Source organism: Scleropages formosus, chromosome 14 (genome assembly GCF_900964775.1).
Source record: "Scleropages formosus chromosome 14, fSclFor1.1, whole genome shotgun sequence".
NCBI classification, from domain to species: Eukaryota; Metazoa; Chordata; class Actinopteri; order Osteoglossiformes; family Osteoglossidae; genus Scleropages; species Scleropages formosus.
The window spans coordinates 8132538-8160359 of record NC_041819.1 but is presented as its reverse complement, the minus strand read 5'-3'; the positions used below and the strand labels follow the sequence as shown (position 1 = coordinate 8160359).

At 43.7% G+C, this 27822-nt stretch overlaps 1 protein-coding gene across 4 annotated transcripts; it reads left to right on the top strand.

The window, feature by feature from the left end:
* On the top strand, window positions 1–27822 carry LOC108920545 (LIM domain only protein 7-like). Of its 4 annotated transcripts, XM_018729362.2 has the most exons (24): window positions 2–181; window positions 8128–8227; window positions 8758–8923; window positions 9368–9609; window positions 14399–14513; window positions 15148–15290; window positions 15849–16572; window positions 16746–16994; window positions 17166–17280; window positions 18301–18462; window positions 19154–19320; window positions 19557–19620; window positions 19856–19915; window positions 20897–20922; window positions 21581–21688; window positions 21892–21966; window positions 22638–23173; window positions 23521–23568; window positions 23903–23958; window positions 25080–25248; window positions 25519–25749; window positions 25944–26052; window positions 26516–26618; window positions 27159–27822. In XM_018729362.2, the coding sequence occupies exons 4-24, from the start codon at window positions 9407–9409 to the stop codon at window positions 27179–27181; spliced, it is 3486 nt and encodes a 1161-aa protein (XP_018584878.2). In that variant the 5' UTR covers window positions 2–181; window positions 8128–8227; window positions 8758–8923; window positions 9368–9406; the 3' UTR covers window positions 27182–27822. The 4 variants fall into 4 exon arrangements, with proteins under 4 accessions (XP_018584880.2, XP_018584877.2, XP_018584878.2 ...); XM_018729364.2 differs by having other exon boundaries at window positions 1–181; window positions 19235–19320; window positions 26516–27822; XM_018729361.2 differs by having other exon boundaries at window positions 1–181; window positions 26516–27822.

Sequence of the window (27822 nt, the reverse complement as noted above, 5' to 3'; positions counted from 1 at the left end):
GGCTGCGAAGAATCCCAGGCGGCATTTGCTACAAACCTTCTGAGTGAAGACTCCATGGCGGTTAACAGGGCGTGTTAGCTGTGCAACATTAACATAACATTGTAGAAACACCGGGACTGAAGGAGGCTCGGCGCTGTCATCCAGGTGATCCGCACCATCTGGCCCCAGAAACCACTGACAGGTAAACTTTCCTTTTCAATAGAAACTAGTGCGGTGTCAACCTATCCATGTAGTCGTCAAGAGACAGGGAGCTGTGAGCCTACGAGAGCTCGCTGACTGACACGTTAATACTGAAATAACCTTATTTAAATTCTTGTGCAGTTCAGCCACTGCACCAAGAGGAGTTTGCCTGCCGATCACAGGTTTAAATTTAACTCCTTCCCAGACTTCTCACCAGACTGAGAGATTAGAGAAGTCCAGTGTGATGTATGAAGGCAAGGGAAGTTCGGTATGGAGACACATTCAATTTCTATCCTGGATTCTTGCTCTGTTCCAGCATTATTTATAAGCACTTTCCTTCATTTCAAAGTCATGACAGTCCACATGGGGGGAAAGAAGCACATGTTCAAGACCTTTAGAGTTTCTACTCGACAAAGAAATCAAACCGGTCTGTTTAGAGAGTAGAAAGTCAGTCTTCAGGTATAACGAAAAGGCGAATCTGAAAATAAATCAGTAGGTGACAGAAACTGTGTAGTTTCTTGCCAAAACCGAGTCAGATTAAAACAGATTAAAACAGATTTAATCTCAAAGAAAACCATGAGGTGCCTTTAGGAGGCTGCAGTCAGCAGCTGGGTGAGATGGAAGGTCATGGATCTTTGACTATATGTAAAGCAGAAGTGAAAAACATCCATTTGTCTGTAAGTACAGCAGTGCTCATGTTTGCTCCCACTCCATTTCCTCTCATCTTTAAACTGGGGCTTCTCTGAAGCGTACGTGAGGTATTTTGATCAGCTTGTATCGTGTCCTCCAATAACAATGAGAAAAAGGGTGGAAGGAATGTAGCGCTGGTGCTCTCGCTCTCACTGTAGAAGTGTGTTTTTTATGTTCAGGAGCCTGTCATCCTGCAGATTTTATGCAGGTGCTTACACCTGCACCCGGCACAGGTGTGTGTTCATTCAGTTCTGCTTTAAAACTTTGATTATTGATTGTTGTTCAATCAAACATCACAAGGTAATGTCTAGAAATTAATTGTGAACTATTCCACAGCTCCTTTCACTGATTCAGTAACAGCTGAGAACCTCAGTGTTAGTCTTAGGGTTAGGTTTAAGGTTAGGGTTAGATTTAGGGTTAGCGTTAGTATTAGGGATAGGGTTACAGTTAGGGTTCGGGTTCAGGCTGGGGTTAGTATTAAGGATACGGATAGAGTTAAGGTTAGGGATAGGGTTAGTATTAAGGATAGGGTTACAGTTAGGGTTCGGGTTGGGGTTAGTGTTAGGGATAGGGCTGTGGTTAATTTTAGGGTTAGGGTTAGTATTAAGGATACGGATACAGTTAAGGTTAGGGATAGGGTTAGTATTAAGGATAGGTTACAGTTAGGGTTCGGGTTGGGGTTAGTATTAGGGATAGGGTTATTGGCGTTGTGCTTTGTTGTGAAAGATGAAATCAGCAGGCCAATAAACCTGAGTGAATCACAAGTGAGATCAGTCCTTGACACTTCGGCATCTCTTCCGCCAGTGCCACACCCTTCCCCCTGCAACAAACCACAGGAATCTCTGCTGTTTTTTCAGCAGCAGTGAAACTGGCCATCCCCGGTCCTGGCTGCTGTTTACCTGGGAGTACAGCCTTTTTCCATGCGGTTTTCTATTTCAGTTCCGTCACTGTTTTTAAAGCATTTGCTCAGGTAACACTCAGCCAGTGATACTGCTGCTTTTTCCAGTGTTCTCCATCGCACAGAGTGTACTTTCTTTTTAAATTACCATTCTGCTCTGGATTAGCTTTGTTGCCCTCACTCTTTTTAAATGTTAAATGCATGACCAGAGTTAATCCTGCAGCTGTCTTTGGCCCTGCAGGTGTAATTTGCATCAGTTTTCAGTATCAGTGTTCATCCAGGTTCATTAGCATACACTGGCAAATGACAGGAAAAGTGAGCAGATACTTGGACACAGGTGATCGTGAGAGACATTCCGTACCACGGATGACATTCTGCATTCTGTGCTGTTGTTGAGTGCTGTTGTAAATGTTCTACCTTAAAGGTGAGCTGGAAATTGGAAAACAATCTGCGTGCTGATTTGTTAATGCATTCTCTTCCCGTCGTTTGTCAAAAAATCAAAGGTGCGCTATATATCTGATTCCAGATGTGGGCATTTAATTTCAACTTGTGCATTTATCGATATGTAATGATCTTTGTGAATTTTCTCATGGCAGCAGATTTGAATCCCAAATAATATAAAGCTATTCATGTATATATAACAATAGATCCCTTAATGATATTTTATTCATTTTTTATGAGCACAATATTAATTGCCCACAAAAAGAGGTATGGTTTGTGAGAATTCTTCCTTACCCTCTTAGACTTTGTCCACAAATTATCAAATCTTTTTACGGAACAGAGTACATTCTCTCCATAGTTTTCCCTTACGCTGCAGTATATAAAGAAAGCCAAGTTTAAAAATAACATACAAATAGCAATACCAAGGTTTTGGCTCATTTTTTTAATCATCTTTAGTTTTGCTACGCATTCTTCTCACCAAAAAACGATATCGATTTATAGTTATCTAAAATAAATAAATATTTAAACAAATAAATAAAGAATTCCCTCACAATAATATAATGGTGCTTTGCAATTATATACTGTTTAATTTTGTCATGTCAAGTTTTTAGCTTAATGAGCAGGTTTTTAAGTGTGTATCACAATAGTCAAGCAGTAGTGCTGGAAGTAGATGAAAAACCACTTGCACAACTTCCATCTCATTTGTTTGTCCATCCTTACTGGTGTTAGCTTTGTGTATTCTGGTGAGAAACATTCTTTGTTTGAGTTTGAGGTGTGTGGCACTGCATGACCGCATCTCCCACTGTTGAGGCACCGTTTTGGCAGCGGGATGTTATGAGATTGTGAAATGAGTGGCTGTGGTCGATAAAAGAGGAATTCTGCGTTGGTCACAAGCATCACCATAAACGGCGACACAATCGCTGTGACCGTGCCTCGTGAAGGTTTCCACTGCTAGCTGAGAGCCTCTCCCCGTTTGCCTGTGAATAGCGACAGCGCTCTTTGAGTAGGTGGAGCCAGGGAAGATATGGGTCTAGAAAGATCTCATTCTCTCAGTGATGTCTGCACTGAAGGTTCTCTGACACATGCTTCAGAGATTATAGGGTTTGTTTTTTCTTTTCAACACCTTGATTTATGTCCATTGACAAGACATCAGCACAAAAGTATGTGGAGACATTCTTGCCATACAGAACTTAATCATTTTATTTCACGCTTATGGGTGTGAGAACCATTTAACTTGTTGATTGGGATGTTTTGTCACCATTTGTTGTTTCTCTCCGCTCTTCCGTGCACGGCTCTTAAGGAATCGTTGGCATGCAGTGCTGATGCTGACATGAATTAGCTTTCTCCTCTGTATTGATCTCTACTGTGGAAAGTAACAAACTAGGTTTACTTAAGAATTACATGTCTGCAGCTACGGCTCTTTCTCGCACAAATTGTATTTTCGCTGAGATGTAAGTCGCTTTGGAGAAAAGCATCTGCTAAATGAATAAATGTAAATGTAATGTAAATCTACTGCCGTTTTCCATGTGTTCATCTCCACTGCCATTGTCTCTGTTGGTCTCTAATGTCATGATGTGTGTTGATCTCTACTGTCAGTGTGTGCCTGTTCATATCTACTGCCAGTATCTGTGTGTTGGTCTCTGATACCATGGTCTGTGTGCTAAGCTTAGCTACATCATACTTTCCTGAAGTTCTCATCAAGAATGCAACCTTAATTATAACACCAGCCAACAGGGAGCATAGCGTTAGAATAACTGCCCTGCAGTCGAGACCCTGTTCAAATTATACCCTCTGCTGCACCATCTTAAAGTGCTTTTATCTTGAATTATTCCTCTAAAAATAACCTAGCTGTATTCATGGGCAAATAATTGTGTAAGTCATGCTAAAGTGTCAGGTAAATGAATTAATAACAATGATATCATTCCTTAGAAGAACTGTGTATGGTAACCAGTATTGTGTTTTCTGCAGTAGCGTGTACACACACATTGCGTTGTATGTTTGCGAGACAGACTTGATTGTGGTACTCCGACAGAAGACAACACAAGAATGTTGTCTGTACTGTTACACAAGCTACTTCGGTACACACCTGTAGCTGAAATCTTGTTTCCTTGCCTTTGTTGGGTTTTGTGTCATGAGCTCCTGCTCTTGATATAATTTCAAGGTATGATAGCTGGTTCTGAGAAGTGACCGCTTTAGAGCGGAAGGGACATTTCACTGCGGTAATGTGATCATATGTGGAATAGATGGTACTTTTTTATTCCCAAAAGTCAGTTACATTGTTAATATCAAGGCTAAGTTGCTCAGATAAATGCTGTTTATGTCCTACCCCCAACACTGATTTGCAACTATTAATAATAATAATAATAATGAATTCTATACTTTTTTGACTCTGGGTGCCGAGTAGTGACCATATGTAGGCCTGTACTTGTCAGTTTCAAGGTTTTTATAGGTGATCAAAGAAACTTGTTCTTCTTGGCTCAGCACTGCGAAGATGAAATTTTTGGTGGCGATTTGACAGTTAAGACTCCTTGTACCTTCTCACGCTCCATTTCACATTATCTCAGGGCATTCAGTGAGAATGTTGGCACATGTCATCACATGGCAGCACAAATGTACAGTACTATTATTACAGATCATGTTCTTTTAAGCAACAAAACTGGCTGTCATCATGCCTGCAGTCTGTTGCTGTTGACTTCACATTACATTCACATCTGTTGAAAGCATCACAGCGACAGCATTTCTTTACTAACACGCTGACAGGAACAGTGAGGTGTTACTCATTATTTTTATTTAGTGTCCTGAAACAACATCCATCCTTCAGTCCAGTGTATATAATTGCACAGTCACAATGGGAACAGTGTTTAAAAGGAATAGCACAGAGACTGTGAAAAGCATTTCTGGAATATTCCATATTTGTGTTTGCCTTATCAACGGTGGAAAGATAACTGCTGATTCCTCAGCTGCTGTGAACAGTTCATGTTCAAACAGAAGACAGTCTATACTATGACTGTATTGTGAAACACTGGATTTTCAACAACGTTTAGTACTTTAAACATTGAATATTTCTGGAGAGGAGGGGTGCGGTGGCGCAGTGGGTTGGACCACAGTCCTGCTCTCCAGTGGATCTGGGGTTTGAATCCTGCTTGGGGTGCCTTGCGGCGGACTGGCGTCCCGTCCTGGGTGTGTCCCCTTCCCCCTCTGGCCTTACGCCCTGTGTTACCGGGTAGGCTCCGGTTCCCCGTAACCCCGTATGGGACTAGCGGTTCTGAAAATGTGTGTGTGTGTGTGTGTGTGTGTGTGTGTGTGTGTGTGTGTATTTCTGGAGAATTTCTCTTTGGGAATTTTAGAGTGCACACCATCGTGCTGACAAGAAATTCAAAAGCAATTTTTCATCGGCTAAAATAACTAATTAATTAAAGAGCCTTGAGGGGGCATCTAAAGGAATCGCAAATTATCAAATTTTCAGATGATAGATTATATGATGAGGAACGCTTTGGTGATAATTTGATTTGTTTGCAGAAAATTTGATTTGTTTGACAATCTTACATGTAAGGTAGTCTCTTTAGAGTAAGAGGAAATTGGTGTCTAGTATTACTTCATTTGAAGAGACATATAGAAGGTCAACGTTACAAACATGTATAAATATGTGTATAGAGGTATATTCTTGTTCTATGTAATTCTATTTTTGTCATATGTATAATATGTACAGCAAACAAACTGGTTTCTATATATATATATATACAGGCGACAGGAAAACGGCTACGATGACACTCTCAGTCAAATAACCAGGTCTGTGACTGGTTGTTACTAGAATTCTCCATTGCAGAGCAATAAATGTAGACTTTGTTCCAACGGCAGAAGGCAATAAGGCTATATATCTCTGAGATACAGGCTGGTATGTCTAGGTGGCCTGGTGTTACTTTTATTACTTTGCTCGTGTTATTAAAAGTAACATGTAGTTCTGGACCGCCTTCATTCTGCCCAACCTGCTATAGCAGCGACCTTAATGCTGGTACCTGCGCGACAGCCGTGACTCCGGTTCTGGCATCGGATAGGAACGCTTCCTTCTGCAGTGGGTGAAATTAACTGTCCCCTCTTGCCTGGGGTTCGAGGCATGTGGCACAATAGTCCTAGACGGCGCTGCGAGAAGGTCGCTGCTACAGACGTGCAGTGGACTTTCACCCACTGTCATCGGCCCCTCTGCACCTCATTATCAGGATAGGTATTGCTGGGGGCAATCCAGGCAAGTGTCACAGGAGAGCTGTCTGGTTGTCAAGAACTGATGGTTGACACAGAGTTTCCCCCAGCAGGGGGCTAAATATTATTTTTGTCACAGTGACTCAAGTTTTTTTTTTTATTTATTTGTTTGTTTATTTATTTATTTATGAAAAAGAATATTAAAAACATTTGTTTTGCTAACTGGAAAAATAACCACGAGCGCTTTACGCAATACAGTCAGATGTTTATTCATGAACTGAGCGAGAGTTTTTGAATTTTAATTTAATCAAGAAATAATAAATACTGATGTGATTATCGTTATATTAACACGGAGGTATAGCTGTTCATATTACACGCTATGTATCAAAGTGTGATTTCTCATTTATGTCTTGTATTGCTATATCCGTTGGGATTGTCAAGTTTGTTATAAATCCCAGGAAAACGTTCAGTGGAAACGTAAAACGTGAGCAAATATTCAAACTACTCAAGCTAATGTAGTTCAGCCTTTACTTTACTGGACTGTGTGTGGACTTGGGAGGTTCCTCACACCAGTAGCCCAGGTAAACTGCGTAGGATGTGTGAGAAAGTTCTGACATTCCATCTGACACAGCTCTGACGTTGCATCTGATGAGGCGCATGGTTTGATTGGATTTCGACAGGATGCCACTCTACTCACCGAGCGAGAGGGAAGTCAGCAAAGCTCTGGACACATAGCACAGGCCTCTGGTCCTTAGAGCAGGCTGAGGGGGGTGGGGTGCTGGTTCGTTGCACAGGCACAGTCACTGCTCTCGCTCACTGCTCTCAGTCCTTCCATCGGAGGGAATGAGACAACCTGCGGTGAACTGAAAGCTTTTTTCTCTTTCAAGCAGGTAAGAAGAAACCAGCAAGGCACCTGAACTATGAGAGGTAGAGATGCAGGAGTTCCAGAAAGTAGACATTTTTTATTGTGTGGCTTATTTATAGGCTTTGGAACGCTGTTATTATTCAATGGTGTTTTCACTTGAATTCTTTCCTGACAGATGGGGACTGTCAGAATGCACTTTTAAAAGGAAGCCTGAGAGCAAAATCTTTAGCATTAAGCACTAGCTCCACCTCCAAGAGTCTGGTTACCTTGATCTCTGACTTTATCTAAGGAGTCTTCTGTACTTTACCCATGTTGGGTTACTGAACCACAGAGGAATGCACGCACTAATATTTTGGTGGTCCATGCTATCACACATACCCAGTGTTGTGTCTGGTCAACATTTTGTTTGCTAATTGGACATCAGTGTTATGGAATGCGTGTAAGAATACATGAGGACAATAGTCTTTGTACTCTGGGTGAACCCAGGAACACCTCTGCCCTTTCTGTGCCATCGCACACTCATTTGACAGGAAGTTTAGAGGAGCTGAACGGTTTAATATGGTATCATATGACAGCAGTCTTGCATACATCTCTTGAGAAGACTCAGCAGGTATAGCCTCGTACTTCTTCAGAACGTAGAGAAGCGTCCGCGCTGGCACTGTCAGACAGGCGGTGGACTTTTTTGGGACATAAGTGACTTGTCATCCTGCTTGCCAGTTTGTCTCGAGCTAAAGCCAGTTCCAAAGAACATTCCAAAACAGAGCAATCTACTACTACGCCCTGCCAACCCCATGTACCTGCATTCCTGTATATCTGCACAAATACAATACACCAGCAATGTCTTCTTGTATTTCAGGTTTTAATAACCACATACTGACTGGGTGAGGAAATTGTCTCCTTCTATGATGGACTTAACCAAAACCTGAGGACTTTCACGGAATAACTGGGCATCTAAGGTAAGTCACAGTTGCTGGATATTCCATGTACGCTGCAGCTGAGAAAGAATCCAACAAATTTTTGCTTGTAGTATTTGTTGTTTTTTTTGTTGTGTTTCTGTCATTCTTTTTAAGAGGATAAGTCAAAAATTATCTGCAACAATTTGCTTTAAACCATATTTTTATATTATCCTTGTGTGTGTATATATATATATATATATATATATATATGCGTGTGTACATATATGATCACATTTTATTGAGTATATTTCATTTTGAAGTGTATTAATATTGTTTTTCAGTGTGATTTATTATTAATTCATACCAACTACTTTTGAAAGCTAAACTTGTATGGAGCTAATCAGGCTTTGAAAAATATTTGCAAGAACTGGGATTATGTGTTTATTTAATATAATTACATTTACTTATCATGCTTATCAAGTGTCTAGTAACTATGTATAAAATTAATCCAAGATGCCCATGAACTGTAAACTTCACAAGGTCAGTTAGCACAGCCTACATGTGACAGTGGACTCCTGCGTTGTGTCTAGGAGACTCGGACAGTCTGAGTGTGCGTCAACCACCGAAGGGTTTGGAGACAACTCGTGCCAAGGGAAAGGGGAACGGTTCTCAGCAAAGTCCAGGATTTGTTCATTTAACCTCTTCAGCATCGAGAACACTCAGATTTTCTTCTGACGCTAAAAGGCACAAAGGGAGGTAAGGGCTCCTGCACTCATATCTACACTCATACAATACGAAGAGCTTGGTAGCAAGTGCCCTCTAGTGGAACTCGCTGTCAATGTGCAGCTTGTAGCAAGAACAGCAGTCCCCACGAAGTATTACCTGAGCTTCACCGCTTCACAATTTCTACTTCTGTACCTGCCAAAAAACATCTCAAATGCATGCGCTGAGAGTCATGGGTGCAAAAGGGAGCTGGACAGTATTAGTGGACACACCTCGCAGGAGCCTCGTTGAGACGATACTCTACATTCCATAGCTGTCTGCAAATGAACATGATGACCTTCTTCCTCACCACCCACCGCTCTTCATGCACAAGGGCACCAGTAAATCATGTGCATGTGGAGATGATCTTCATCACCTTTTTGCTTGGAAGACGGGTGTCTAACCTTAGCCTCCCCTGCGTTCCCTTTTCTCCCACAGGCTCTGTTAGTGACATAGGGCCTAGAGCCAGATATTAAAATGACAGAGAACAAGGAGTACCGCCGCTCACAGGTGATTGAACCCAAGACCATCACCCAGTTCAACCAGTTCCTTCCCACCAAGGACAAGCCGTTAGGCTACGTCCCAGCACCGCTGCGCAAAAAGCGGGGCGAGCATAATGATGACAACCGCAGGAGCTGGGGCAGCATCTTGGATGAGGAAAATGAAACCCCCTTCAGCAGGTAGTGTTCACGTATCTTCTTCTATGTCTGTACAATGAAGATTAGTAGCAAAAAGATTAATTTTTTCATTGTTGTAATCCTTCAGGAAAACCCATCCCTAACGCATATGACACACTCATACCTGCTTGGCTGTAACTGCCTATATTTCCATCTTTTATGCTCCCTCATTCAACACAAATCCATTCCATGTCTTCCATCCTTTGTTTAGTTCTGCTGCTTTGTTTTGGGTCAGCAAACCCCTGCTCACCTGATCTATGTTTAGCTGGGCTTAGGCACTGCATCACTATTTCTATCATTTGCTATGTGTCTCGGGGGGGGGGTGGTATGGCAGCACAGTGGGCTTGGCTGGGGCCCGCAGCATGGTGGGGGTGGGGTTCGAGTCCTGCTTGGGGTGCCCTGTGACAGACTGGCAACCCACCCTGGACGTGCCCCGCCTCAGCCCCGCGCCGCCGGGCTAGGCTCCGGCTCGCCGCAACCTCGCCTGGGACGAATGGCATCTGACAGCGTGTGCGTGCGTGCGTACTTTCAGTGCAAAAACTTCTTTGAATTACTTTGCCTCCGGAGCCCTTTGAGCAATGCATTTCCATGAAACCCGTTGTCATCACATCCATCAACAAAACAAAATGCTTCTCAAAGAGTCACATGACCGAACTGTGTGTTGGTTTTTTTGCGGTTGTGATTGGCTGGGCATGGCCAGCCTCAGAGAAACATCCTTCTCTCAGCCTTGGACGTTTGAGTATGAGAGCGACAGTGACTCTGATGTCGACCGGCCAGACCCCGACCTGGTACTAGACGACTTGGCCAGCCGCAGGTTCCGCAGCCCCTCCCCTATGACACCAGCCAACTATGCCACACCAGTGAGCCCACATGGGGTCTCAGCTCAGAGAACTATCCAACTACCAGTTGCTGTTTCTAGTGCGCCACACCCTCATCTGTCCTACCTCAGGTCAGATCGCAGCTTTTACCAATCCACTGGACAAAGCATGCACTGACACGAATAATTTGTGCATTGATTGGTTATCTTTAAATGCACTTGTGTGATGTCCCAGAGATTTATTTAAAAGACTTGGTGAAGCAAGTAACTTTGTGTTCAGACCCAGCAGTTTACACTGCTGATTTACCGTGTGTTGAGCAGCAGCTCCTGGACCTCACCTCCGCCTACCAGGAAGAAGCCAGATGTTGATTCAGATACAGGAAATGTCCCCCTGGGGGACCCCTGCGAGGACTCAGATGAGAACAACGATCAGGAAGGACATGCTGATCCAGTTCAAGATGACCTTTATGTGCGCAAGCTGGGGGTGGGCCCACGGCCCTCTCAGAACATACCCTACGACAAGTTCTTGCCCAAGTTCATGACACCAGAAGAAAGTGCAAACAGGCCTAAGGTTGTGTTGGGATCCCAACGTCGTTTGTGGTACAGAAAGATGCAGGGATTAAGGTTTGTTGGAAGTTCAGGGCATGGTCTTGGGTGCATGAGGAGGGGGTAGTACCAGTGGTCACATTTCTACCATAGATGCTTCAGAACATGTGAGAAGTTACTGAAAGCTTGCATGGAACCAAGTGTGCTCCAGCCAGTGAGACTCATATTGTAGTTAATTTCATTTAATTACATTATAATTCTGGGGGGGCGGTGGCGCGGTGAGTTGGACCGGGTCCTGCTCACCGGTGGGTCTGGGGTTCAAATCCCGCTTGGGGTGCCTTGTGGCGGACTGGTGTCCCGTCCCGTCCCGTCCTGGGTGCGTCCCCTACGCCGTGTATTGCCGGGTTAGGCTCCGGTTCCCCGTGACCCCGTATGGGGCAAGTGGTTCAGAAAATGTGTCTGTGTGTGTACATTATAATTCTTTTTCTGTGTATTATTCTCTCTATTTCTCCTTCTGTGCTCTCATCTTTCTGTAATTTCCTCTCTTATCTTCCTCCCTCCTCTCCATCCATGTGCTCTCTCTCTCTTTCTGTCAGCTGTAGCCAAAAGAGAACGGGCCCGTCATCAGAGGATTTGGAGCGTGTCTGTCCCTGGGTGGTCACACCCCACCCATCTCAGCCCTAGGCTTGCTTGTTTTCTGCTCATTTACCCCTGAAGGTTCATCCCACACCTGTTTCTTCACAAGTCAAAACTGAATACAGTCACATGTTTTTCAAAATGTTATGCAAGATCATTCTACTCTGGCTGTCCAGAGCCAGTCAGCTGCAGTGGGAGTACTCTGTACAGGCCTTGTACATCCTCACTGAGCTCCATTCTCTAAGCACCTTTCCCCCAAACTTGTAGAGGGAAACTGTCACAGGCTAAGGTCTTCTATTCCACACTCATGAAGAAGGGTATTGAAGACTTTGGTGATCCTTGTAACTTTGAATGTAACATTGCCACTACTGGCAACGAGCTGCTCTTCTACAAGTGCAGTAGTCAAAGAGGTCAGGAGTGCTTGACCACCACGGAGAGTGCAGTGCTCATTCATGAGAATGCAGGTAAATTGCTGGACACACCATGTCATGTCTCTCGTGGTTAAAGGAAAATGAAAGAGTGGACTGAGCTACTGCAGGTTATGGTATTCCTCAAGCAATTTAAACCATCAGCTATCCCTCTTTCTAGAACAAAGTTCACCGTTAACCAGCCTATTCAGAACTTGACAGAAGAGGTGAAGAAGGCTGTTAAAAGAGAATGGTTAATATTGTACACACTTCAGTTTTGTTTGGTTTCTGATCTGTTTGGTAGCCACCATTGCCTGGCTTTACAATGATTTGTTTTTTTTGTGAATTAATCTTAATGTGCAATTACTGTAAACTTTGCTATAAATAAATATGAGCTGTGCTTTTGACTGATGGGTCTATCTCAGAGAAGCTTGTTTACAATGCTATGAATCATTAATGCTAGACTTAAAATATTTACAAGGGCATGTTAATGGGTTCTGCTTATCCATAAATGCATCATAAAATACTTCATGCTGTATTTATTACGGCTGACCATTATGGAGAACTTTGAGAAATGAACAGGGCCCATAGGAGGTCCATAAACACATGAAATCCAGGGTTATCTTCAAAAACCAGTACCCTTGAACAAAATATTACAGTTTTTTAAAAAATTCAAAATAAAGTTAAATTATTTTGTAACAAAGTTGGAAGATGTACATATCTTTAAATTCGTTTTAGCTTGGCCAGGAGTAAGGTTTTGTTTCAAATTAGGATTTAAAACATATTCAGATTATACAATGAAGTTTCATATTGTCCAGATAATTTACACTGATATTTATTGTGTTTTAGACACAATAAATAAAAGAGGAGAACACTCAAATACTTGGATGTAAAAACAAATGTTTTGGCTTTTGGTGCTCTTTAGTGATAATGATAACCAACAGCGACATACAGTTATCACCACACTCCAGTTCCATATGGTCTGGGATGGAAGTGACAATGGAAAATTGTTAAACAGTCGGAAACTGAGGGTCAGAACAGTGCAATGTCTAGACTGCTTTACTTGTCAAGCATAGCTGTTTTCTCTCAAGCATTCTGCTTTCGATACCGAAAGAAGACTTATCAATCTCCGATAGAATTCAGCTGGCCTGTGGAATGCAAACATGCTAAAGCTTGCATGGTGAGGCAGTGGAAGCTGGTGATGAGATTTTGATGTTGATCTTTTGTTGTTCCAGCTGTTTGTGAAATTCAGTTTTTGAATAAGGCGCTTTAAAAATGAGCATTCCTTGGGCATTTATATTTTCGTTTTGTGCATCTTTTATTAGATGGGGGGGTGCGGTAGCACAGTGGGTTGGACCGGGTCCTGCTCTCCACTAGCACAGTGGGTTTGAATCCTGCTCGGGGTGCTTTGTGACAGACTGACGTCCTGTCCTGGGTGTGTCCCCTCCCCCTCCAGCCTTATGTCCTGTGTTGCCAGGTTTGGCTCTGGTTATGTTCATGGTCTTTTGCATTGCTTTTCTGTTATCACTCACTACTACATGCTGAGGTATGCATTGCATGGGAGAGCTGCACCAGCAGAACAAAAAACTGTGCAATAAGATGAAACAGATATGCACTGCGCAGCCCACTCACTAACATTAAAAAAGTCACACAGCATACAGCATTTAGTTGAGACACATTAAGCCCATTAATGCTTGTTGAGTGTCTAAAAAGCTACAAAGGTGCATGAACTAAGTTGTCCCAGGAGAAAAAAAATCAAATGATGAGTCATATAAAAGCCCTGAGATCAACAACCGTTTAACATGAGTTTCACTGCACGTCGGATGCAGGAGGATTGAAGTGTCATCTCTTACTTTCTAAGCAGTTGTTTACACAATTTACTTGAGATGTTTGTCTGTTATTGCTTGATTGACGTGAACTTCAGAAACTGTAATTGTTAGTTCTTGCAATACTGATGTTGAGCTTTGTTTCCTCCTTCACAAATGACAGAAGCACAACTGATGGTTTCAGAAACAAACATATGGTTGCAGTGGCCTTGCATTACCGACCCTCTCATACCTCATATACCAGCAAAAATATCATAAGATGCAAATGTATTTTTTTAATTACAAACTCTCACATGCATTTAGCTGTAACTGAAGGATTGTAACTGAATATTTTTATCAAACAACATAAATAGTTCTTTACTGCAGGGTTTGAGAGCTGTCAGGAGACTAAATTTAAGGGGAGTTACTCAGGCTCTAGGTGGTCCTACATTCCCAAGCAACAGTTTAGACTAGATTTTGCAGCAGTTGTTTCCGTACGAGCTGTCATACAAGCTCCATACACACTTGCCTGTGACTATTGGTGCTTTTATCACACCCTGTCTATGGTGCAATCCCAACAGGAGCAAGTCCATGAGTGACATCATCGTGGACAACCCAATCCAGCGGCACGTGCGCTACGAGGAGCTGCAGAAGATGCGAAACCAGCTCAGGGACAACGAGGACCAATGGCAGGACGTGAGTGAAATGACAGCAAAGGGTCTCCTGAAATCAACAGGCCACAAGTTTGTAGATGGCCTGGTCAACTCCAAGGTGGATGCTGCTTTTTGGTTCTCAACAGTGCCCTCACTAACCAGAAATCAGGATGTTTAGGATTTATTTTTCTCAAAAACTGAAGTCAGATTAGAGCTGGAATTCATCTGATTTCATACCTAACTTTATACTGTATCCATTATCTCCACATCAGACAGCTACCCTGCAAAGTTTTCAGGAAATACTGACACTGCACATTTCAGCCGGTTCAGTAAGAAGAGACGTGTATGTTACATTGCGGAGCAAAGCATATGACTCAACAACCTTACTGGTTGCTTTCCATGTACTGTAAGCAGGATGTCAACATAGCCCATATCTGTTTCTGTAAAGAAATAGTCAATAAAAGGACGCAAAGTATTGTGTCTGTGTTGAGAGCACACTCCACATGAGTCAAAGGAACATTTCATTAATGTCTAGACTCCTTTCATAAGGAAGGGGTGAATGCATATAAGTAGGACAGTTGGAAGTGTATTTCTTCCTCTCCACTCCCTCTTTGTGTCCACTCCCCTTGTGCCTTTGTTTGTGCGGAGGGTGAGCTCTTCTGCCGTCTGGCCCTCAGGATCTGAGCAAATGGAAGAGTCGACGCAGGAGTGTCAACTCAGATATCATGAAGAAGAAGGAGGAGCGTGAGCAGATCGAGATGATCACCGGCGGGGGTAGCACCAGGAGGTCCAAGACCTTCAAAGAGATGCAAGAGGACAGGTAGACAGACAACCAGAACTGGCGTGCCCGATTTTGCAGAGTTTCTTCAGCCTCTTCCTCCACTAAACACTACTGTAAATCATAGAAACCTTCTTTATTGTACGATTAGAGAATTACATAGTACTGGAACACATTTAAATACACAGCATTATTGTTTTATTTACCTTTGCATCTATCGCCTATTAACCTTCCTTGGTCTTAGGGTTAGAGTGAGGTCTAAAGTTAGGGTTAACCCTAAAGCTAACCCGAAGGGTCTAAAGTTTCCCTAAAACTTGTGAATGGCAGCATCACCTTCCCTTTGTTGTTAAATGGAAATATCTGGCAGGTGTGTGAGATACAGTATGTTACAGTAAAACTTGTGCATTTTCAGACCACTGGTTTTATCTTTGTTTTGTTTATGTTTCATCAGTGTTCTGCAGTACTGCTGTGTGCATGGGTGAATGCACCAGACAGCGAAAGACAGCAAGTTCTGCATTGCTGGTCTGTTTCATTGGTGTAAAAGTGAAATCTGACTGCGGGACACACTCACCTTCTTTTCTATTCTGTTTTACTACATAGGGAGAACAGAAAACAGGGGAATGATGGCAGCGTGTTCCTCTCCACGGAGGAGGATATCGTCCCTAATCCTAAGCCCCAACCCCGGACTCGCCTGGGCCGCAGCTTCACTGTGGACGCTTCCTACAGTTCCACAGACAAACCCATGACCCGTTTGGTGTCCAACGTGCAGGAGGAGCAACACCACAGTGCAGACACCTTCAAAGTTTCCATCAGAAGTTCATCCACTCCTACTATTCAGAAGGAGAACAAGAGCATCAATCCAACCCCGTTAAAGAGGTCTACACCTCTAGTGTTGTCAAATGACAGGGACGAGAGGAGCCGCGCTGCGACATTGCCGTCGGACACCTCGCCATCCCCTTCTCCACCCGCTGCTCGGGTCATCACCGCTCAGAAAGTTTCCACCAGCCCCAGGATCACCAAAAGGACCAGCTATGTTCCTGCTGACCTTGAGGAACAAACAGACTTCAGCAAGTACGAGAGGTCTTCGGTGCGCACAACTGCGAAAGCCTCAGAGTGGAAACCTTCTGTTGTCAAACAGGAGGAGGCGCAGAGCTATTTGCGTAAAAACAACTCAGCAGATGTGAGAAGAAGTGCGACGCAGGTTTCAGCCACCCTCCCCGCAGGCTTCCAGAAATCGGACAGCCTGCGGCTCACTTCCGTGGTCACCCCGAGGCCCTTCGGGAGCCAGCCATCCAGGACTGCCTCCTTGCCCAGAAAATACACTGTAAGAATCTTCATTTGCCCACAGTCCTCTCAGCTGCGGTTCCCTAAATACATAGTAGAATGATATTTAAATATTATAAAGACTGTGTACATTTGAGAAGTTTACCAGTACCCACTGTATGCGGTCAGTGATAACCACAGGTAAGAAAGACTGATATTGTTTTATTTCTTCAGGTGGACAATTTGCCCAAACTTAACAACGGTGATACCGCTGCCTCCCCAAAGTCATCTGTGCCCAGCCGCTACAGTCAGTACATAACACCTGAGGATGAGAGCCACTCCCATTCTGGATCTGAAGAGAGTGGTAGTGAGGACGAGGAGGAAGAAGAGGAGGTAGAGGTGGACAAGGGCCATGTGTCAGACATGCGTCACACCAAGCCCTTGTCCCCACTCACTGCTGCATCACAAAATGGCACGGCACAGGTGAGTCAGAGATGAGGTGATGGCATGGAAAGTGGCAGTTAACAGGCATTAAGAGATGGATATTTACATCTGTAGTGCTCCAGCCACAAGTGTCTAAGCGTTGAATTTTGCATGGGTAATCTGTGACAATGAACCTAGAGATAGAGTGCAATGTGGCTTTTTGTATGACAGGAGCACTACAGCGACATGAGAATCAACCTAAATCTGAGACCAAACAGCCGCCGGGACTTTGGCTTCCAGACTAACTGGGATTCTACAGGAGCACGTATCAAATCCATTGAGCCCGGTAAGACCAAGCTGCATCTGAATGAACATGACAGAACCCGCTCTAATGTAATTTCCGGTCCGTACGCTGCGACTCACTCTCTGCGAGCACTGTGAATTACCTACAGGAATACATTTACATATATTAATTCCACTGACACATCGCTTCAGAGTACCTTAGAATGAATTTACTCATATATACTGCTGACTTCTTTTTTTCTGCTGCTTTTTTCCTCTTTACTGGAGCAATTTTATGGGTTGAACACCTTACTCAAAGGTAATCAAAGGAAAGCATCATCTTTAACCTACCCTTTAATATCATGTAATAATGTGCTAGCGCAGTATTCTATTCCGCTTCGGCATTATTTTAACATAATATGACCTAGAATAACATAATCTTTAAAAAGGTTATTATTGACCTATAGGTGTATTGTGTTAGGATACATGCCTGGTCATTTGCTTTTAATTGAAAATTGATGATATGTCCTGGCGAAATAGCTGTGAATGATTTATATACCAGGACAAAGGAATTCCACTTCTCTGAGACTGCCCACTATCTAACCCATCTGACGAGAAAAAATCATTTGCTAATACCCTATATATAAACTTTACAATATTCTCAGTAAAAAATTTTGCATTGATATTGCAACGCAGTGGTAGTATGCTGAGGAAGAGACTGTGATTTTAGTCAACTGCTCGTTGAAGTTCACCACACTGCTTTCACAAGTATGTTCTCACTTTAGGTGTTGAGCCTTTTAAGGCATGCAGTTTCTAGGTCACGCGCTCAGAACCCACTTACCGTTTAAAAATGTTCTCCTTGATTGTTAATGTAATTCAGCTGGTAGTTACATTCTATATTTATACATTCATATTCTCAGTGCTCAATTTTTTACTCACACAGCAGCCAGATGAATCGTGTTGGGAAATGAAGCCCAAATCAATGGGTTCAATGCATCAGTGAGTTGAAATGGCCTTCACTATGTTAAGCCAGTCACTTTTCTGACCAGGAATGTGTGTGGCCCTTGGTCCTGTGTCTATGTAGGCAGCCCTGCGGAGATTTGTCACCTGCAGGTGGGTGATGAGATCTTGGCCGTGAATGGCAACCACGTGTCTGACATGAGCTACAGCAAGTGGAAGGACAGTATGGACGCTGCACTGCGAGAGGGAGCCCTGGAGATGGATGTGCGCCGGCACGGGAAGAACAGTAAGTCATGAGGCCCTGCAGCCATAAGCCATTATTTTTTTGTGAACAGCTGGACAGGTGCTAATGTATTCACTGCTAGAGCACACCAACCTGAAAGGTGGCAGGTCCGTATCTCTGTTGGTTCTTGGCCCACTTGCAGTTCTTGCTGTTTGAGTTCCACTGATCTCAGGATACTCTTTCACCACTTTAAGGGTGTGCAATAGCTGCCAGGTTATTCTATGTCCTTGTGATGTTATCAGCCATAACTGTCTTGTGAGCCGTCTTGCACTACCTTCACTTTTTTGGGTCAAGGTTCACAACTTTTCAAGTGCTGTTAGGACTCATTGCATTTACCACATTTATTTACCGACCAGCTTGCCAACATTGCTGCACTGATGGCTTATGCTCGCAAAAGTCTGGTTGAATGTCAGATGTATATAGTTGCATGTAACTACATTTTTGGTGAAAAAGCTCTGCTTAGAGCACGGCAGTGTGGGTAATGCTGGTGGTAAACCTGGTGCTTTCTAATGGTGCTTTCTAGCTTTACTGGGAAGGTGGTCTGTAGCTTGTCCCCACTGCTCTCTCATAACAAATATGGCAATACAGCCTCGCCGTCTCATGCTTGCTTGACATTGCCTAGTTTTTTGATTTGTTGACCTCGGAATTATGCTGTTAAAACTGACAAATCTGTGCCATCGTCATGCTAATTCAGACTGGGGCAGAGACCTACCTTCCCTACCGTATACCAGCCACAAAACCATCAATTTGACCAGTGTGGATCCAACACTTATAGGTCCTTCAGAAAAGTACAGCCGCATTCTCCAGACATCCCCAGAAACTGCTGCCAAATCTGCCAAGATCAGCACTCAGCCTGCCATTGTGAGTATGCACGTTGATTCATTTCGCAAGGACTACAAACAGTAATGGGTCAGTAATCATTCAGATTTTTGGCTTAGTTTAATTCATTCTCATTGTTTCCTTATTTACTCTTGGCCCCTGGACAATGTCTGTCTACTGTCAGTAGAAGAAAGTCTTAAAACAGTTAAACTTTGAAAGAGTGTAGAAGTCAAGGCTTAATTAGTAATAAACTATTTCTCTCTTGTGATCCCCTGCAGGATCTGGCTTCTAAAGGGATGAATGGTGGTTTCCAAGAAGGGTCTGTGAGGACAAGAAATAAAGGTAAAGGACAGACTCAAAGGTGCCGCCCTACCGGAATCTTCTTTTTAAATGTTTTTCCTACCCATATTTTAAGTTTTCTTCTATTTTGTTACTGTTTAATTTTGTTTGATTTAGGGTCCACTACCTGTGATAATTTATTTTTACATGATAAGAAAGGAATCTCATTAGTTATCCACTAGAGTAGTCACGGCTTGATTTGGTCCCATCTCTATTCCGTTGTTTTTTTCATGTGTAGAGTTCGAGCCCATCTCTCTGAAAAACTTTAAAAGGCGATCAGAGTTTTTTGAAAACCAAGGTAAAATGGTGGATACAGGCGGACATTGTTTACATCTCAGCTCTGTCCCTACGGTCCACCCCACCGCCACCGTTGGCCTCCCTCAGCCCGGCTTGTTCTAATGAGTCTGCTCTTCCCTCTGGCCTCCTCAGGGTGTGCGTTCAGTGCATTGGTCTACTTATGCGGTAAATGGGTTTGTGAGCGGAGTGCTCCACTGTGTCTCGGACTAACACTGACACGCACATTCTCTGGAGGGAAAACCTCACCAATGGGGCTTGATTGCCTCGTGCTCTTACACTTTACTCCATTTCTTACACACCTTTGGTAACAGAGACAATTACTGGCACCCTTTACTCAATTGCTGTGTTTAATTACTTTGCACATAATTTAGTAAAAAGGGTGTCAGAGTCGGTTGTGCTGGTGCCTCACCGCTCCTGGGTTGTGTGTTTGAATCCAACTCAGCCTGTGCAGCTTGCAGATTTAAACCAGAACAATGGCAGAGAACTTTCTTAGACATCTGGTGGTGCTTTTTTACACTTAGTTGAATTTCAAATGAACAAATGGATTTTTCACAGGCATAGAGAAATGAAACACAGTATTTTTGTCTTTGAACACGCGGTATATTTTGCCCAGCAGATCAGACCCCATAATGTACCAGCACAATGAAATCTCATTTTACATGCATTATGTTGGTCTTCTACTTGCGTGCATGCATGTTAAGAACTGATCATGTTTTCCCGAGTTCACGTAAATGTTGACTGTTCACTTTGCATGTCAAAGATTTCTGTGCTTTGAGAGGAAAGCACAATTACGGCAGCTGAATAAGAGGGATTTTTTTTTTTTTTTTTTACCAATTAACCAATCACTGAGCAAACATTTTTGGTTATTTGATTTTAATTGTTTTTCCATCTTCCATTCATGTTTAAGCCCTACTGGGAAAACTTGCTGAATGCATTATTATGTACAAAAGTTTCGGAATAATAATTTTCCCTTTCTCTGTAGGAGGACCAGAATCTGCCATTCCAAATGTAAGTATGTCATCCAGAACTGCAGACGCACTGCTGTGATGCAGTGCAAAATTAAACATGAACACTTAATACGTTTTTAAATGTAAGCCTGTGCAGTTCTCTTTAAAAGACACACAAGCGGTGGTATGAAACCTAGAGGACTTTTCGATTTGCCTTCTTTACCAACCCTTACCAACAGGGAACATTTCCGGTCACGCTTTAGCACTTAAAAGGTAGTTTCTTTGAAATGATTATTTCATCAGTTTTGTATGATTAATTAATTTATTTGTTTAGTTTACATTTTTTGGGTGGAACCTCTTTTTTTTTGCTTTTTCCTATATTCATTTAAGTTGTAGCAAAAATGAAAAAAAAAAAAGTTTGACTCAAATAATTGAAAATATTGCGTTTCAATCACTTGTGTGAATACGCTGTGCACTGTGTGAGCCATTAATACAGGACTGGGCAGAATCACGAGCCTAGTGCACATTCCCCCCAACTTTGTGGCTGGAAAGTTCTATTGTCTTAGTGTAAGACAGCCTTGTTTATCCACTACACATACCTGTTTCCGCTAACGCATTTCCTATGTAAGTAGAGCTTGAAAGCAGCAGTGGTCAGGGTGTGATGGCAGCGCAAGACACAAACACAAAGCTATTTTCTCCCATCCCCCTGGCCCCTTCAGATACAGGTTCCTCCGATCAGCACCTCCTACAATCGCTCGTCCTGGAACTCTGAGGACGATCGCCAGCGACAGGAGAAGTGGCAGAAGGAGCAGGAACGCCTACTGCAGGTTGCCCAGACGCCCTCTGCCCTTAGTCTCATTTTATAGCACCTTGTGTCTTCTGACTTCACATTTACATTCTGTAATATGTTATCCATTCATATTCTCAGTGCCCACATTCTCAGTTATTTCTCAGGCTGACTTCCAATCACAGATGAATGGCCCTAGTTCCAGTTGCACTGATCCTCGTTCCCGTGTCTCTGTCTGTACAGGAGAAATACAAACGTGACCAGGAGAAGCTCAAGGAGGAGTGGCTTCGAGCTCAGGAGGAGGTCACAAAGCATGAGGTAAGACGTTCCTCACTCCTCCCCGCTTGGCTCCCTGCCGCTACTGTGTAAGTAACATTTTCAGTTAAGGAAATAAAGAATGAGCTGATTCATGGTAAACGAATCATGACACGACAGAAATAACACTACAGAACTTGCTTTCTGAATCTTACCATCCACTTGCCCAATCTGATGTGTAATAGTGCAAATGCTAGGTATTCAGGTTCACATGCTACCTATATCTTGCAACTTGTGAAAAGTTCTGTATAGTCATATAAAATTTGTTACATACATTGATAGGGGGTGCCGGCATGATGGTGTGGTGGGTTTGGTCAGTGCCCGCCCCAGGCAGGGCTGGGGTTCAAGCCCCACCTGGGGTGCCCCGCGACCTACCAGCATCCCGTCCAGGGTGTGTCCCCTCCCCTCTCAGCCCCGCATTGCCAGACTAGGCTCTAGCTCACAGCAAATCCCCCCGGGACAAGCGGTTGTTGACTGCAATATTTTTTAGAACGTGTTTTATGGCTTTTAACCTTTATTGCCCACCTACTACAAAGTAATAAATATGGAACTCAGTGTTAAAATAAATGCATTTATTACAGCTGTTGCCCTACTGTTTGTTTACCAAACACAAGAGTTGTTTCAGTGAACACAATATGTTCAAATTGCAGTGACATTACTCCATTTGTTTACAGGAGTTACAGCAGAGGAAGAGGGAGGAGGAGCTACAGCGCCAGGAGGCGGAGCACAAGCGGAGGGAGGAGGAGTTGAGGCAGCAGAGGAAGAGGGAGGAGGAGCTACAACGCCAGGAGGCGGAGCGCAAGCGGAGGGAGGAGGAATTAAGGCAGCAGAAGCAGAGGGAGGAGGAGCTACAGCGCCAGGAGGCGGAGCGCAAGCGGAGGGAGGAGGAGTTGAGGCAGCAGAGGAAGAGGGAGGAGGAGCTACAGCGCCAGGAGGCGGAGCGCAAGCGGAGGGAGGAGGAGTTGAGGCAGCAGAGGAAGAGGGAGGAGGAGCTACAGCGCCAGGAGGCGGAGCGCAAGCGGAGGGAGGAGGAGTTGAGGCAGCAGAGGAAGAGGGAGGAGGAGCTACAACGCCAGGAGGCGGAGCACAAAAGGAGAGAGGAGGAGTCAAGGCAGCAGAAGCAGAGGGAGGAGGAGCTCCAACGCCAGCAGGCAGAGCGTACATGGAGGGAGCAGGTGGAGCGTCAGAAAGCCGAGAGGGAACAGCAGTGGTGAGTAGAAACTCTGAGAGGCAGGCCAATGTAAAACTTGGCACACCAAGACCCTGACTGTGCACACCTTTAATGCTCATCTTCAGATTTAGAGTATTTCAGCTAGGATTTAGAGTATTTCTACATTTTAATGATGTACCATAGTTTATAGCAGCTCTTGAATCCTGCTACAGAACTGCTGTTAGTATTTATTTAGTATTACATATTACATTATCATTGCTGCTGCTGAAGTGTACCCTTGACAAAATTTCACAGTTATGAATTAGACAATAGGAAAAGGTGTCATTCTTCCTCTAAATCTCTTGCTCTTATAACCATGCAATTTGCTGTCTTGTGCTGTGACTCAGGTTTGGGGACTCATATGGATTTGCTCGGGGAATTTCTGCCTCGGACAGGTGAGTGCGCTGCTTTCCACACACGAGTATTTTCTCTGGACTGGTCTACAATGTCAGGAAGCACAGTTGAGGCCCTTTATAATGTTTAAATGTCTCTCCTCTTTTCACCAAAATTATACCTTTTTTCAAGGAATAACATTTTTATTGATGAGCCAAATAGTACAGTTGGTAGAAAGGAAATCCATTTTGTGGGTTTCTACCACTGAGCTCATTTACCTTTTCTGCATTGTATGGATTCTTAAAACTTAATACTTTCATTGTCATAATTTTTGTGAGACGGTTGAAATATTCTGTTAAAGTTTTTAAAACCAATTTGGTTTACTCATTGTTTCAGGGCAAAATCCAAATCCACTCCAGAACTCGATGACTTTGTTGCACGCAATGGACGAGGTTTGCTGCCTTTTTATTCCTCTTATTAATACTGATTTCACAGGTCAACTGATGTCAGGTGAAAAAAAAACTAATACGTAACTAATGTTTTGGGAATAATGTACAGCGCTGGATGTAAAAGGTTTTGCAGAAAGTCCTAGGCTTCTTTCTTCACATCAATCAAAAGACTTACGGGAAAAGGAGTATAACATGTACGACAGTTTTTGAAAGAAGTAGTTACACTCAGCGCCCAGTGAAGGCCACAAGGGCTGCTGTCAGAACACATGTGTACCACTGCTCCCAGGAACCCTGTATGATGAATGGAGGCAGAAGAACGGCCACCAGTCTCAGACTGTTTCTGTGTCTGAACTGGAGGCTGAGACACGGGATGTCCTCCATGAGATGCAAAACAAAGGCCAGGCCAGAGGTGGGCCCTGGGGTTTTGATCACTCCAGTCAATCAAGAGATTATATTGCCCAGCTAATCAAGCAATTCCACTTTATCACAATCAGTTCCATAAGTTCAAGAGTCAATCAAAATGAAATGGATGTGAACTTTTGACTAATCACGAATTCCAGCCAAATCCGGACGGCACGGTAGCACAGCGAGTAGCGTTGCTGTCTCACAGCGCCTGGGTCGGGACAGGGGTTTGATCCCTGCTCAGTCTGTGTGGAGTTTGTATGTTGTGTCTGCGTGGGTTTCCTCTGGGCGCTCTGGTTTCCTCCCACAATTCAAAGACATGCTGTTCAGATTCACCCATAGTGTGTGAGTGACAGAGAGAGTGTGTTCCACTGATGTATGGATGAGTGACTCAGTGTAAGTAGTGTATCTAGCAGTGTAAATCACCTTGGTGAACAAGGTGTGTGGGTGGATAACACTACACAGAGTTCGTTGGAAGTCTCTTTGGAGAAAAGTGTCTGCTAAATAAATGTAAATCCATGTCACCTGTAAAAATTGCCATGCTCTTGATGCAGTTTGATCACTGCTGGAATTTTTCGCTGATATCTCTATGTCGGATTCATGTGTTTGGACACTTGATTCACTTCACAGTGGCTCATGACTTGTAGGCCAGCACTGTGTAGCAGGATCTCTGTCATTCTGTACTATGATGATTGCTGAAAGGTTCTCTTCTGCTCTGGCAGCAAACACCAGTGTGGGGGAGCCCCTGTCTCAAGTTGAGCTGGAACGCCAGCAGATCCTCCAAGGGTTGAGAAAGACCACCCAGCTGCACACAGACAACAGCTGGATCCGTGAGCACGGCACCAGCATCGTCCAGAAGGAGCCTGTCAGTCCAATGGGGTCCATGAGAAGGTCAGCACCCTTGCGCTTCTCTGCTCCTACACTGTCAGACGTGTGCTGTAATCAAGGGGAGCTCAGCACCTATGTCCTCCGTAGCTTCTGGCTGCTGTCTCAGGCTCTGGTCTGAGCCTTAATCAGCAGATGGCAAGGCTCCTGCGAAAGAGTAATTTGGCAAAGCTTGCAAGAACCCGTGAGAGTGAAAGTGTTATTGCTTGCGTGGTGATAACTGCACATGATTATTCTCATTTGTCTCAATGCTAGTGTTTATCTCCTGGCTTACAGAGGCGAGTCTCTGGACAACCTTGACACACCCCACTCCTGGAGACAGTCCTGGTCTTCAGGACCCGCCCCCTCATCCCCCAGTTACAACCGCCCAAGCTCTGCGCTTACAGGCCCCCGTGGTTTCATGCGCACGGGCTCCTCCATCCAGCCAGGCTCCCTGAGACAGCCGTCGTCCAGCTCTTTCAGCGCCCCTGCTTCCGATCCCCAAACATCCTCACAGCTGCTGAACAGGTACGGCACCACCTTCTCGCTCCCTTGTTTTCATATTGACTTCCTTTCATTTCACCTGTACTCTGTGGTATTGACTAGAGACCGTGCACAGCAGTTTGCCTTTGTCTGACATCAGCTTTCCTGTTGCAAGCTGCTCCTGTCACTCTTCCTGCTCTCACACAGCCTTCCGCTCTCACTGGTGTTCTGTAACCTAGGTCTGTCAGCGGCAGGAAGATCTGCACATCCTGTGAGTTGCCCCTGGGCAAGGGAGCGGCCATGGTCATCGAGTCTCTGGGGCTCTGTTTTCATTTGCCTTGTTTTAAGGTGAGAGAGTGGTGTGCAGGGCTCAGGCCCTGGCTTATCCAGCCAGATTTGCACCATGCTTCAGGTCTTGCATCTGCTGTAACTATACACATCATAGATCTAGTCTAGTCATCAACACATTATAGGTCCATTCTAGTCTAGAGCACAGCTTTCACCTCCAGCCCACAGAACTTCAGTGGCTGCAGAGAACTCTTGAATCTCAATTCCCATGATACATCGCATCATTCATAGCCTTCCATGTTAGCATGAAACTCCCTTTTTCCAGTACAGCTGCTGCATCTCTTATTGCATAGTATATTGGGGTGGAATTTGCTCTATTAACTACGGCCCTCCTGATATTGCAGTAGCATCTTTGTCCTGAACTTGATGATTCTTCATGACTTTTTATCATCCTTTTTTCCATGTTTCCAGTGCTTTCACCGAATGAAAATTCAATGCTTTCCCTTCCCCCTTCCTGTTCCAGTGCGTTGAATGCAAGTGTGACCTCGGAGGATCGCAGTTAGGTGCAGAAGTCCGAATTCGAAACAAGCAGCTCTACTGCAGCTCCTGCTATGTTGAACTCAAAAGTGAGAAAGAGCCCTCATACAACATACAATACAGACATCATTGACACTAAAATCAATAAACTGTAAATACTACCCTGGGCAATACTGTAGGTTTCATTAAAATGACAGCACTGCGTCACACGGCAATGTGCTCGCTGAAGTGTATGAAGTAACAGCGAAATAGATACTGCTACTAAAGGTCATTTTGTATTTTCGTGATGTAGGAAGGTCAGGTGATTTAAATAGAGTAATCACATCCTAAATGGTTCATGTATATCCTCTTGGGGAAAGGTTGCTTAAGGTGCTTAGGCCAAAAAGGTACAACATGAACAATCCAGTTAGGGATTTCCTTTAGTAATAAACCAAGAAAAGAACATGTGTGTTTTGTAACCCATTATCAAAGTGTACGTTCAGTACTTTTCTTTCAACAGGTCTATTGATCAGAGCGATCACTGCAAGTGTTGAAAAACACCTTCCTTTTCATTAGATCTGCAGAAGAGACCTATGTTTAGACCATCTTGTGGTCAGCGTTCTGGTGTAATGCTGTTTTCCCTCCATTAGCTGGACAGCCCACCTCCATGTGACCTGACTTCATTACAGCGGAGAGGAAAGAAAAGTCCCGCCAAACATCCATGGCCACAATTGTTGTGAACCTTCAGTAAATGATAAAGTATGCTTTGATTTTGCAAGCAGTGACCCTGCGGTGAAATTTATGGCTTTTCATTTGCAATATGGTGAGATCCAAAGGGAAATATTTGTAACTGCAGCACTGAACTTTGATTGTGCAAAGCGGAAGAGACATTTATCGTATGTACCTCACTGCTATCTAGGTTTCAGCTGAAACAGTGTGGGATAAATGGTTGCAGTGATGGCAACACGCTGTCGGATTTCAGACTAGCGTTCTTGGTGGTTGAGGTTTTCACCCTTTGCGGTGCTTTGGTCTGGACTGGGGTGCCTTAATTTCAGAGTTACCAACTTTGTTGTCACTTATAGGCCTACTTATTTGTTATGTATCTTTGAAAAGTACTTGTCCTTTGGGATGGTGAGAGGATGTAATGATGCATATTTTCAGTTATACACAAGATATTGAAAACTGACTCCAATGTGCATTTAAACGTTTGGTTTCCTTTTTCATCTACATCGACCTCTAACTTAATTACATATTAATTAAACTGGAACTAAACTTGGTTTATTACTCTTTGTAAATAAAATGATAAAATCTGAA